Source organism: Mustela nigripes, chromosome 10 (genome assembly GCF_022355385.1).
Source record: "Mustela nigripes isolate SB6536 chromosome 10, MUSNIG.SB6536, whole genome shotgun sequence".
Lineage (NCBI taxonomy): Eukaryota > Metazoa > Chordata > Mammalia > Carnivora > Mustelidae > Mustela > Mustela nigripes.
The window spans coordinates 337,249-351,671 of record NC_081566.1 but is presented as its reverse complement, the minus strand read 5'-3'; the positions used below and the strand labels follow the sequence as shown (position 1 = coordinate 351,671).

Genomic DNA, 14,423 nt, shown 5'->3' with positions numbered 1-14,423 from the left:
TTATTTATTTATTTGACAGAAAGAGAGATCACAAGTAAGCAGAGAGGCAGGCGGGGCGGGGGTTGGGAGAAGCAGGCTCCCTGCTGAGCAGAGAGCCCTATGCGGGGCTCGATCCCAGGACCCGGAGACCATGACCTGAGCCAAAGGCAGAGGCTTAACGACTGAGCTACGCAGGCGCCCCTCAGCCCTATGCTTTTTAAAAGATTTTTGATTGTCATGAAATTTTCCTCTTTTAAAATGACAGAGTAGGGGCAGTATTCCAGCTTTAATTTTGGCAGTCATCAATATAATATAATATGATATGATAGGGAGGGGTCCAACTGGCATTTTGTGCCCCCTGAGGTCTGGGAATGTTAAATTCTAAGAGTCCCACAAAACTGTATAAGGAGACCTACTGCACAAGGTCTTGTCCTACCCAAAATGTCAGTTGTGTCCCACTGTTGAAAAATATTAATTTAGCCTAGAATTCCACCTTATATTACTACTGTTTCCCCTAAAAGTGCATATCCAAATAGGTAAGATTTCTCAACCACAGTTCCAAAAAACAAACCAACCCCATCCCCAAAAACCACCTACTCTTCCTTTTTAATCTTTTTTTTTTTTAAGAGAATGTGCACACGATTGGGGGCAGGGGAGAGGGGAGAGGGAGAGAGAGAGTCTCCATGCCCAGCACGGAGCCCAACTCAGGGCTCAATCTCACGTCCCTGAGATCATGAAATGAACTGAAACCAAGAGTCGATGACCAACTGAGCCACCCAGGCACCCCCAACCTAGTCTTCTCATTTCGGTACCCTGAGTCAATTTTTACTGGATATAAACTGACACTGAGATTAAGACTGTTAGTTTCTGGCCAACACCACTTTTATTTTTAGCAATATAAAGTATGTGAAAATATACAGATGTAGGTGTATTTGCTGGGTGTGTGGGTATATAATCCTGGCCTTCCCTTATAAGAAAACACTAATAAGCTGGCTTTAAATGGAATATTCCAGAGGCAGTTTCATTCCACAATGGAATGAGAAGCAAATGAGGAGTTTAAGAAAGATTCAACTTCAGGGCTGCAGCAGCAGCAGCAACAGTACTTAACAGGGCTTAAACTGGGCGTGAACAGGTGCCACGTACCCACTATTCTTCCCTAACTCTCCTCTCTACCACAAAGAGAAATGAGGAGAGCCAAGTGTTCTGGGCTGATAGTGTTCCCCCACAAATTCATGTCCATCTAGCACTCAGAATGATTCTGGAATATTTGGAAATAAGGTCTTTGCAGATGTCATGAGGTCATATTGCATTAGGGTGGGCCCTAGATCCAATATGACGGGTGTCCTAATAAGAGAAAAATGCGGATTCAGATACAACACAGGAGAGGATAGCATGTACATGTGGAAGCAGAGAGTGAAAGGAAACATTTAAAAGTTAAAATTGGGGACGCCTGGGTGGCTCAGTTGGTTAAGCAGCTGCCTTCGGCTCAGGTCATGATCCCAGCGTCCTGGGATTGAGTCCCACGTCGGGCTCCTTGCTCAGCAGGGGGCCTGCTTCTCCCTCTGCCTCTGCCTGCCATTCTGTCTGCCTGTGCTCGCTCTCTCCCCCTCTCTCTCTCTGATAAATAAATAAAATCTTAAAAAAAAAAAAAAGTTAAAATTGGGGGTGCCTGGGTGGCTCAAGTTGGTTGGGTGTCCGCCTTTGGCTTGGGCCCTGATCTCAAGGTCCTGGGATCGAGTCTTACGTTGGGCTCTCTGATCAGTGTGGAAAGAGTTGATGTCTCCCTCACACTCTCCCTCTGTGCTCTCTCTCACTAATCAATCAATCAATCAATCAATCTTTTTAGGGATGCCTGGGTGGTTCAGTGGGTTAAGCCTCTGCCTTCAGCTCAGGTCATGATCTCAGGGTCCTGGGATCGAGTCCTGCATCGGGCTCTCTGCTCAGCAGGGAGCCTGCTTCCCCTCTCTCTCTGCCTGCCTCTCTGCCTACTTGTGATCTCTCTGTGTCAAATAAATAAATAAAATCTTTAAGAAAAAAAAAAAATCAGCCTTTTTAAAAATAATAATAAATAAATAAAAGCTAAAGTTGTCAGCAATCACCACAAGCTAGGACAGAAGCATGCAAGAGTCTTCCTGAGTGCCATTGACAGAAAACCTTTAACACCTTGATTTTAGACATCTAACCCCCAGAAATGGGTGGTAATTTGTTATGACAGCTCTAGGAAATTAATACATCAACTGTTAAAATTTTTTAAAGTGATAAACTGCAGAAGTATCACCTGGATAGGGTCATAAAAACTTCATAAAATGCCATTTTTATGTACATATATATGTATGCATGTATGCTCCATGCCCAGTATGGAGACCAGTGTGGGGCTTGAACTCATGACCTTGAGATCAAGACCTGAGCTGAAATCGAGTCAGATGCTTGGGACACCTGGGTGGCTCTGCTGGTTAAGCATCTTGCCTTTGGATCAGGTCATGATCCCAGGGTCCTGGGATCAAGTCCCACTTCAGGCTCCATGGTCATCGGGGAGTCGTCTTCTCCCTTTCTCTGCTGCTTGCCCCGCCTGTACTGTCTCTCTCTCTCTGTCCTGATAAGTCCTTTAAAAAAAAAGGACTCTCTCTGTCCTTTAAAAAAAAAGTCCGATGCTTAACTGGGTGAGCCCCCCAGGCGCTCTAGTAAAATGTCGTTCTTTCTAATAATCCATATTGCTTAAACACATTGTATTTAATGAATTTTAAGAAACTAATGAAACCTTAAAATTGCAAATATGTCATAAAGATTTATTCTTTGAGCTGACAGAATCTTATATTTTCTCTAATATACAGCTTTTTACCTGTGGCTCTTGTGCCCAGCATTCGCCGATCATATATCCGTACTGAGCTATCTGAACAGCCGACAGCAAGGTAATACGGTGTCGGCGGGCAAATAGCGACAGATGTGGCAGCGCGTCGGCAGTTAATTAGAATATCCTAAGAAAGATTGTACACCACCAGTCACACACAGTACTGCTGTAGAGAGGCTACTCTAAAGATTTAAAACTGTGAAATATTTTAACATGTAAAACATTTTCCTTTTAACTAGAAGAAAATAACCATTCTCAGAAATCCTAACTCGGTTTGATAATGAGAAGGAAAAACAACATGGTTTTCTTTATTTTTCAGATTTCTTTCAGTTTTCCAAAAAAATCGGCTTCTGTGAAGCCAAAATAAATATACTCAGTCAATATTCCTTCTCGGGAGTTTATTACTCTGAGGCAAATTCTTTTTTTCTTTGCAGTTTCCTACACAACTCTAATACTGACTTCTAATACAATATTGTACATTTACCTTATGAAACAACCAAAATATGAAATATATATTTAATTCGTGGTTGAAAAAACAAACAATACATGAGTAATGCAAATTGCATTCTGAAGAGACAAAATAAAAATTATTCCCAAATATAAGACTAAAACACAGAGTAATTACACTAGATCAACAAAATTTAATACAATCAAATTCACCCATAATCTTATAACCCAGAGATACTTAATGTCCAATTTTAATTTTTATCTTAATTTTTTGGGTCATTTATATAAAAATTTGATTCTTACATCTTTGCAATCTTCTTTTGTGCAGCTAGTTTTGATACGTGTATCAAACCACCGAACAGTTCCATCTTCACCACAAGAGAGGAAAGTATATGGGTCATTGGGCACAGTCATAATCTGTAGATGGAAATCAAAGTACAGGTAATGTTATTAAACATTTACACAAATGTCTTTGAAAGATACTACTATTACTTAAAAATTAAGGAAAAAATAAAGAAGTAAAATTGTTTTCATATTTATAGACGATCTGATCATCTAAACAGAAAATCTTATGTAATTAATTTTTTAAAAAATAAGTATTAGAATAAGTAAATTTAGAAGAGCTGCAGGATACAAGGTCAATATATGAAAATCAATGGTATGTCTATACTATGGCAACAAAACCATTAGAAACTGAAAATTTAAAAATAATAACATTTATAATAACATGAAAAATATTAAATGCTTAAGGACATAAAAGACACATAACAATGAAAATTATAAAACATTACTGAATAAAATTAAAGTCCTAAATAACAGGAGATAAACTGTGTTCACTGACTGAGAAATTTAATATCATCACTTCTCCCTAAACTGATATATAGATTTGAAATAAATTCCAGCAGGATTTTCAGCACAAATTACAATTTGATTATCAAATTCCTGTGGAAACACAAAAGACCTAAAATACCTTAAGTAATGTTGCAAAAGAAGAACAAAGGACTTATACTCCTGGCTTTAAGAGTTACTATAACTACAGAAATTAACATAGTGTGATGGAGGCTTAATAATAAATCATTGGAAGAGAATAGGTACTGATCAAAAATAGATGAAAATACATATGGCCAAATGATTTATGATAATGGTGCAATGAAAACTCGGTGGAGAAAGAACAGTGTCAGAAAATTGGATACCCACAGGCAAAATAATGAACCTCAAGCAATATTTCATACTTTCTTTAAAAAAAAAAAACAGGGATCATTGATCTAAGTATAAAACATAAATATAAAACTTCTAGGAAAAAATCTTTGTGACTCTTGGATAAAAAAAGATTTTTAGATATAACATTGGCCCATAAAAACAAAGAACTTTGGTAAAATGGGCTTCCTGAAAATTTAGAGCTTCTTTTGGAAGGACAATGTTAAGAAAATGAGAAGACAAAACTGCTGACTTGGAGGAAAAAATTATAAATCACATACCTGAAAAATATCCAAAACATATCTTGAAAATCCCTCAAAACTCAATAATGAGAAATGAATATACCACTAAAACAATGGGGAGAAGATTTGAACAGACAATTCACCAAATACATAAAAATGATAAGCACATGAAAGGTATGCTCAACATCATTAGATAATTGGGAAATAAAAGTTAATAACATGAGAGATTCCACTCTGTATCTACTAGGATGTCTAAAATACAAGACTGACCACAGCAAGTGTTAAAAGGATGCAGAACAACTGGAACAGTCGGGCACTGCTCACAGAAATATAAAATGATACAACCACTCTGGAACAGTTCGGCAGTTTCTTAAAAAGTTAAACTTCTACTTCTAATATAACTCAGTCATTCCATTACTAGATGACTACCAAAGATAAATGAAAGTACAAATCCATACAAAGACATTTGTACAAATACACAAAACGGCTGTATTTATAACAGCCCAAAACTAGAACCCAAATGCCCATCCAAAAATGAAATATAAAGAAACTGTGATAGATCTTTAAAAAGGAATATAACTCAGAAATAAGAAGTTAATTACTGATACTCTTAACAACATGAATGAATCTCAAACATGAGTATTATCCTAAGTGAAAAAAATCAGACCAAAGGAAGAATACATATGGTTTGATTACATAATCTCATTCATATATAATTCTTCAAAAAAGAATAGAAACGAATCCACAGTAACTGAAAGATCAGTCATTCCCAAGGATGTGGAGAGACAAAAGAGAGGGAATAAAAATGGGAATAAGGAAATTCTTGGATATAATGGATATATCCATTACCTTGACTATGCAAATGATTTCAAGGGACAATAAATTGTCAAAACTTACCACATTGTATTCTTTTTAAATCAATGCTATCAACATTTCATTTAAAGATAACTGAGGTACCAACCAGTGTAATAAGTCAAGAAAAAGAAGCAAAAGATATATGGTTTGAAAATAAAAGAATGAAAAATGTCATAATGTAAAAAAGATATGACTGTGTAGACAGAAAATCCAAAAGAATCTATAGTTGAATTATGATTACCAATTAGTGAATAAAAAGACAACTAGTTTTAAAATATTATAAAGTCGATTGTATTTTTTATACCAGTAACATTTAAAAACTAAAATACTTAAAAAGATAACATTTACAACAGTACCAAAGTATCAAATACTTTAAAAAATTTAAGGAAAATTGTACTGTAATGCCACACTAAAAATTATAAAATATTTTAGTGAGAGAAATTAAAATCTTAATAGTTACAAAAATATATCATCCCCATTCACTGGAATATACAATAATTTTAAGATATTAGTTTGCCCTAAATTTATCTTTAAATTCAGTATAATCACAATCCAACCTTCAGCAAACTTTTTGTTGGAAACTAAATGCTGCTTTAAAAAGTTATACTGAAACACAAAAAATCAAGAAGTCAAAATGTTCTTGTAGTAGAAACAAGAAAATGTACTCTATTAGACACAAAGAGTCATTTCAAAGCTATGGCAATTAAAACAATTTGGTACTTAAAAAGGTACAAATATACCAATATTTGGTCTATACCAATAGACCAATGGTGCAAAATAGAGTACAGAAATGATCTATGCATATAGAAACTCTTAATTTACAGTTAATGGCATGCTGAATAGCAATGGGGGAATAAAACCAGTATTTTAAGATGGTGGGTAAAATCCATATGGAAAGAGTGATATGAGCAAGATTGCAGAACAGAAAGCCTCAACTCACTCTCCTACAAAAACACTGACTTTTAATAACAATATAAATTCAAAGAGCTTTCGGGCACCTGCATAGCTCAGTTGGTTAAACGGTGGACTCTTGATTTTGGATCAGGTCATGACTCCAGGGTTGTGAGATGGAGCCCCAAGGCACGTTCCACGCTAAGCATGGAGCCTGCTTGGGATTCCCTCTCCTCCCTATGCCCCTCCATCGCCCTCCCCAACCCTACTCGTGCACTCTCTCCCTCAAAAAAATAAATAAACTGAAGTCAAAAAGCATTTATGAAAATGCCTAAAACCAGTTAGAACAAAAATCGTAACAACAAAATACCAAGGCACATTCAGAAACTGACTCTAATAAGATGCATGAATTACCTAAGAATTTACAAATTAATTATCCTAAAGAAGTTCAATGCACTTCAAGAGAACACAAACAACTAAATGAAACTAGGAAAACGACACATGAACAAAAAGAGAGTATCACCGATGACCAAAAAAACTGGAAAAAAGAACCAAATGGAAATTTGGGGACTGAAGAATATAATAATTACTTTAAAAACTCACTAGAGGAAATCAACATCAGGCTTGATCAAGCAGAAAGAAAAATCAGCAAACTTGAAGACAACTCTTTTGGAATTACCATGTCAGAGGAACAAAAAGGAAGAATGCAGAAGTGAAGAAGACCTTAAGGGACTTACAGGACAAAACAGGTAATATATATGGAAGCAAAATATATGGAAGTTTCAGATGGAGAAAAAAAAGGGGCAGAGCACTTGTTTGAAAAAATAATGGCAGAAAACTTCCTAAATCTTCCCAAAGAAAATGGATATCCACGCTCAGAAAGCTCAAAAGGACTCTAAATAGGCTGAACCCAAAGAGGTCCACACTCAGACACACTACAGACAACCTGTCAAAAGTCAAAGACAGGGGCACCTGGCTGCTCAGTTCGTTAAGCACCTGCCTTCGGCTCAGGTTATGATCCCAGGGTGCTGGGATGGAGGATGAAACATAAAAACAAGAGTGCCAAAATCAGTATAAGATGTACTGAAAATAAAAGTAAAATGGCAATCAATAGTAAGTACTTCCCTATTAGTAACTACTTTCAATGTAAACAGTACCTTACCAAGTGGGAAGTATACAGCAGTAAACACCTACATTAGGAAAAAAACAAAAAAAGATGAGGGCTTCTGGGTGGCTCAGTGGGTTGAGTCTCTGCCTTCAGCTCTGGTCACGGTCTCGGGGTCCTGGGATCGGGCCCTGCATTGGGCTCTCTGCTTGGTGGGGAGCCTGCATCCCCCCCTCTCTCTACCTGCTGCTCTGTCTACTTGTGATCTCTCTCTCTGTCAAATAAACAAATAAAATAGTAAAAAAAAAAAAAAAAGAAAGAAAAGAAAAAGAAAGAAAGAAAAAATATCTCAAATCAATAATCTAACTTTATACACTTCAAAGAACTAACAGAAGAGCAACAAATGAAACCCCAAGTTAGAAGAGGAAGGATGTAACAGACTAAAGCAGAAATAAAGGAAATGGAAGACAGAAAACATATCAATGAAACTAAGCTGGTTTCTTAAAAATATCTTCAATATTGACAAACTCTTACCTAGACTAATAAGAAAAAAAAAAAAAAAAAAAAAGATTCACAAAAGCCAGAAATGAAAGAGATAAGAGGAGATATTACTAATTATGCCACAGAAATAAAAAGCACCTTAACAGACTTGTATGGGGGCACCTAGGTGGCTCAGTGGATTAAAGCCTCTGCCTTCGGCTCAGGTCATGATCCCAGGGTCCTGGGATCGAGCCCCTCATCAGGCTCTCCACTCGGTGGGGAGCCTGCTCCCCCCCCCCCCGCCTGCCTCTCCGCCTACTTGTGATCTTGGTCTGTCAAACAAATAAATAAATAATCTAAAAAGAGAGAGAGAGAGAGACTTGTACTAATAATTATACAACACATGGAAAAACCTAGAAGAAATGGATACATTTCTAGAAACATACAACATACCAAAACTAAAACATGAAGAAATAAAACAAAATTTTTAAAAGATTTTATTTATTTGACAGAGAGAGAGAGAGCACAAGCAGGGGGAACAGCAGGCAGAGGTAGAAGGAGAAGTAGGCTCCCCATTGAGCAAGGAGCCTAATATGGACCTTGATCCCAGTACCCTGGGATCATGACCTGAGCTGAAGGCAGATGCTTAACCAATCAATTGAGCCCCCCAGGCTCCCAGAAATAAACAGTCTAAACAAACTTATAACTAATAAGGAGACTGAATCAGTAATCAAACACATCCCAACCAAAAAAAGCCCAGAACCAGATGGCGTCACTAGGGAACTTTAGCTACATTTAAAAAATTAACACCAAATCTTCCCAAACCCTTCCAGAACACTGAAGAAACAGGAACACTTCCAAATTCATTCTATGAAGACAACTTCATCCTGATGGCAAAACCAAAGATACTAAAAGAACACAAAACTATGCCTCTGATGAATACTCAACAACATACCAAAAAAACTCCAAAACATGTCATAATGAAGAACAAAAACCGTATGATTGTCAAAACTGATGCTGAAGGGGCGCCTGGGTGGCTCAGGTTAAGCCTCTGTCTTCAGCTCAGGTCATGATCTCAGGGTCCTGGGATTGAGCCCCGCATCAGGCTCTCTGCTCAGCCGGGAACCTGCTTCCTCCCCTCTCTCTCTGCCTGCCTCTCTGCCTACTTGTGATCTCTCTCTCTCTGTCAAATAAATAAATAAAATCTTTAAAATATAACAACAAAAAACTGATGCCGAAAAAGCATTGACACAGTTCAATACTCCTAACCCTAAGAACTCTCAACAAACTAGGAATGGAAGGAAATCACCTCAAGCTAATAAAGACCACATATATGGAATCTCACAGTTAACATTATATTCAATGGTGAAACACTGAAAGTTTATTCATTAATACCAGGAACAAGGCATGAATGCCCACTCTTATCATGTCTATTCAATACAGTACTGAAGTTCTAGAGGAATCAGGCAAGGGAAAAAAAAGCATTGAAATTAGAAAGGAAAAGGCAAAATCATTTGTTTGTAGATGATATGATCTTATATGTAGAAAATGCTAAAAATCCCAATACAAAATGCTGTTCGAACTAATAAATGAATAGAGCAAAGCTGCAGGTTAAAAAATCAACACAGGTTTTTCTATACACAACCAATGAACAATCTGAAAAGAAATTAAGAAAACAATCTCATTTGCAATAGCTATCTTCAACAAATCTATGGGGTGGAGAACACACAAACTCTGTATCGATAAGGAATTAATACCTGAGATATATAAAGAACCCCTTCAACTCAACGAGAACAGAAAAGCAATCCCATTAAAAATGAGCAAAGGACTTCAACAGACATTTCTCCAAAGAAGATATACAAATGACCAACAAGCACAAAAAGAGGTATTTAACATCCCTAATCATTAAGGAAATATAAATCAAAACCACAATGAGATATCTCCTCACACTCATTAAAATGGTCATCTTGGGAAAAAAAAAAAGAAAATAACAAGTGTTGACAAGAATGTGGAAAAACTGGAACCCTTAATGCACTGCTGTCGGGAATGTAAAACAGAACAGCCACTGTGGGAAACAGTATAGAGGATCCTCAAAAAATAAAAAATAGGGGTCACCTGGGTGGCTCAGTCAGTGGAATGTCCAACTCTTGACTGCAGCTTGGGCTATGATCTCAGGGTCATGGGATCAAGCCCTGCGTCAGGTTCCAAGCTTGGCAGGAAGTCTGGTTGAAATTCTGTCCCTTCCCCTCTGCGTCTCCCCCCTCTGCTCATGCTCTCCCTCTCTAAAACAAACATATCTTTTTTAAAAATTAAAAACAGAATTATCACATGATCTAGTAAACCCACTTCTGGGTATATACAACCAAAAAATTTAAAACAGGATTCCAGCATTACTCACAACAACCAAGAGGTAGAAATAACCCAAATGTCCACTGACAAGTAACAGACTGTATGGCATATCTACATACAATGGGAGAGTATTACGCTTTGGAAAAGCAGCAAATTCTGTCACAGATTGACATGGATAAACCTTGAGGACATTATGCTAACTAAAATAAACCAGTCACAAAAATACAAATACTCCATGAGGTATCCAAAATAATCAAACTCAGAAACAAGGTAAAATGGAGGTTGCAAGGGGAGGGGGGAAGAGGAAATAGCAGAACTGTTCAGAGGATATAGTTTCAGCTTTGAAAAAATATTCTGTTCCAACTACAGTGTGTATGTATTGAATAAAAAACACCTTTAACAAATGGGTATATACTGTTAAAATATCCCTATAGAGGATGCCTCTGTACTCTACTTGGGATTTTGACTTAATCACAAAAATCCATATGGAGAAAAAAAAGTTTACTCCCATTTCATCCTATCACAAAAATCAAATCCAGGTGAATTATAAGATCTAAATGCAAAGACAAAACAATAAACTTTTGAAAAGAGAAAACAGAGCATCTCCATAATCTCAAGACAGGAAAAATTATTTTGACCAGGATACAGAAAGCCCTAATAATAAAGAAAAAGACCAATATATTAGACAATGTTAAAACATCTGTTCACCCAAAGACACCATTAGGAAAGTGAAAATATAACCACAGAGTAGGAAAAGATAGGTTCATATGCAGAAGAGATTAAGAAATTCCTTTAAGTCAAAAATGAAACAAGATGACAAGACCAATGGAAAACTTAGGAAAGACATCTGAATAGGCACCTGACAAAGAATAAACCCAAATAACCACCAGACACTGCTACGAGGAGAGGCACAACAGCAGCGACAGGGAAGGCGTCTGAAACCGTAAGATGACGCTGCGTAAGCTGCCAAAATGAAGAGACTAACAGTACCAATCGTTGGCAGCGATGAGCAGTAACAGGAACTCTTACATACTACTGGCAGGAATATAAGCTGTTACAATTACTTTGGAAAATTATTTGGTAGCATCTCTCTAAAATAAACAAGCACGTGTCCTGTGACCATTAAGTTTACTTCCAGTATGTACCCAATGAAGTGAATGCATTTAGGTACTTAGACTCATGTAAAGGAATGTTCTCCAAATGGGAAATCAAATTTAACACTTTCATCAACAGTAAAAGAGAGCGATCCGCCGTGGTGCACTCACACAAGGGAATGCTATCCAGCAATGAAAAGGAACGAATTATAGTTGTACCCAGCGTGGGTGAATTTCACAAATTATCAGAACTCAGAATGAGGGGGCTTCTGGGATACTTAATGTTTTGTACTTCTTGATCTAGATAGCTGTTACATGAAAAGATTTACTTTGTGATAATGTACTAAGCTATATGCTTAGGATTTATGTACTTTTCCTGTGCTTTGTACTTCAATTTAAAAAACCAAAGTTTAATAACAGATGGAATAAGGTCAAATTCTAATCAGAATTCCAGGAGAAAAAGAATCAAAGAAGCTAGAGAATAACCAAAGACTGCAAACTTTCCACATTTTTTCAAAATGCCAATTTCTCAGACCAAAAACGTCAATAAATTCCAAGTATGACAAATAAAAAGGAAACTCAAACCTACCCACACTGTGGTGATATGAAGGAAAAAAAACAGCAAAGAAAAATACAGTTAAAAGCAGCCAAGAGAGACAGATTAACTGTAAAGAAACCACAGTTAGACTGATGACTGAGTTCTCAACTTCAACAATAAAGTGAGAACACAGGAACATCACCCAAAATAAAGTGCCATACTAGACACCCAGCAAATATCCAGCAAAACAACCTTTGACGAACTGGTCTAAAATTCTTCATTTTCTGGAAAGATATGAAAGGGAAGAAAGGAATGAAGAAAAGAAAAGAATAGGAGGGGCGCCTGGGTGGCTCTTTTTTTTTTTAAGATTTTATTTATTTATTTGACAGAAAGAGATCACAAGTAGGCAGAGAGGCAGCAGAGAGAGAGAGGAGGAAGCGGGCTCCCTGCTCGGCAGGGAGCCTGCTTCTCCTTCTCCCACTCCCCCTGCTTCTGTTCCCTCTCTTGCTGTGTCTCTCTCTGTCAAATAAATAAATTAAATTAAAAGAAAGGAAAGGATAATAGGAAATGAAAATTGTTTCTATTACCAAACTGTCACTAAAGGAACCAGAAAGAACATACTTTAGGTACACAATGACCCTGTACAGGCAGTCTGTGGTGGAAGAGCCAAAGGTACTGGCAAAAATGTAGGTAAATCTCGGGCGCCTGGGTGGCTCAGTGGGTTAAAGCCTCTGCCTTCGGCTCAGGTCGTGATTTCAGGGTCCTGGGATCGAGTCCCGCATCGGGCTCTCTGCTCAGCAGGGAGCCTGCTTCCTCCTCTCTCTCTGCCTGCCTCTCTGCCTACTTGTGATCTCTGTCAAATAAATAAATTAAATTTTAAAAAAAATGTAGGTAAATCTAAAGAAATACTAATGAGGCAATGATAATATTTCATTTATGAGAGAAAATATATAAACTCAGAACAATATAAGGAACAATATAAGCATATACAATTGGACAAGGGATGAAGACATTGTAATGTCCTAAGGTGCTTTACTCAGAAGGGCAAAGGTACTTATTGATTAGGCTTTGTTAATTATTCTTCTAAAATATGAATGTCTATCCTCCCTGCAAGTAGCAGAAATAAAACAGACAAATAGCAAAATCCTCAGGCAATTTTAAAGGAAGGCAAAAGACAAGGGGAAATATATAAAGAAAATTACAAAAAAAAAACAAACAGAAAATAGTAAGATAAACAAATAGATCCAAATATATCACTACTCACAATAAATATAAATGGACTAAAATCTCCAGTTCAAAGCAAAAACTGTGAAAACAGATGAGAAAATAAAATGCAGCTATTTGCTGTTACACACCAAAACACGAGGTTACCAGAGAAATGAAATTCAAACCATGGACAAAGATATACCAGGTTAAGGATGATTTGATGCAAAGAAATACCATGAAAAGATTTTGAAAGAGCATTCTGAAGGATAAGCAATTTTTCAACGAAGTTACATAGTATGATTGAGTCTTAAATTCATTGCACCTCACTGAATTCAACTAGGGGTTGAGCTTATTAATGTCCTTTAGGAATCTGATTCTTTCGCCTGGTGGACTAGTAGTGTTCTTTCTGCCACAGGAACATTTGATAAGGATGCAATGAATGACTTTATAGAAGATGGTGATAAAGTGTTTAAGAGGTTGAAGTCTAGTACATAAGCTTGTAGCACAGTACCTGAAGTATTTTTAAAGGCTGACAACTGTTTGCAATTACAAATCCTGTTACTATTAGATTTTATTTAACTTTACTCACAAGCCTATCATGGTCACTTTCTCAAGTACTTTACTGAAATCTAGTCTGTCAGTAATTTCTCTGCCTACATACGCATGAGTGTTAATTACACAAATCTACACATACGTACTTACATAAACACACAGACACATAAAACACACAGTAATACTGTACCTCATAGGTAGTTCCATAATGGCACGTAAATTGGCATTGTCTGTTGGTTTCTGCATCTTGCTCAACATTAGTATAAAATATTACTCCATCCCCAGAGCAGGACACAATCTGCTTATCATTTGTGCATGGTAAGAACTTTGCACTAAATATATTTGCTCGGTGCCCTGAACGAATTGTTGTCAAAACCTAAAACACAGAGAAAAAGAGAAAAAAAGTTCTTGGTAATTTATTATTTCCTAGAAAGAAACATTCATATTTAATACAATCATAGCTAGGAATAAAATTCTCATTACTATTCTTATGATCTCCATAAAAAATTATCATTTGATTCCAAACTAATATAATTTTTTTCAAGATTTTATTTATTCATTTATTTGACACATAGAGATCACAAGTAGGCCGAGAGGCCGGGGGGGGGGGGGGGGGGGGGGGGGGGGGGGGGGGGGGGGC

At 37.0% G+C, this 14,423-nt stretch overlaps 1 protein-coding gene across 6 annotated transcripts in view; it reads right to left on the bottom strand.

Annotated features, from left to right (window-relative positions):
- Window positions 1-14,423, bottom strand: part of DCAF6 (DDB1 and CUL4 associated factor 6) — a 141,128-nt gene that overhangs the window by 84,239 nt on the left and 42,466 nt on the right. For all 6 annotated transcript variants that reach the window (XM_059412353.1, XM_059412357.1, XM_059412356.1 and 3 more), the window contains 3 exons: window positions 13,974-14,159; window positions 3,578-3,691; window positions 2,819-2,954 (listed from right to left, as the gene is read on the bottom strand). In XM_059412353.1, the coding sequence (XP_059268336.1) occupies window positions 2,819-2,954; window positions 3,578-3,691; window positions 13,974-14,159 (436 nt within the window). The remainder of the gene's footprint in view (window positions 1-2,818; window positions 2,955-3,577; window positions 3,692-13,973; window positions 14,160-14,423) is intronic.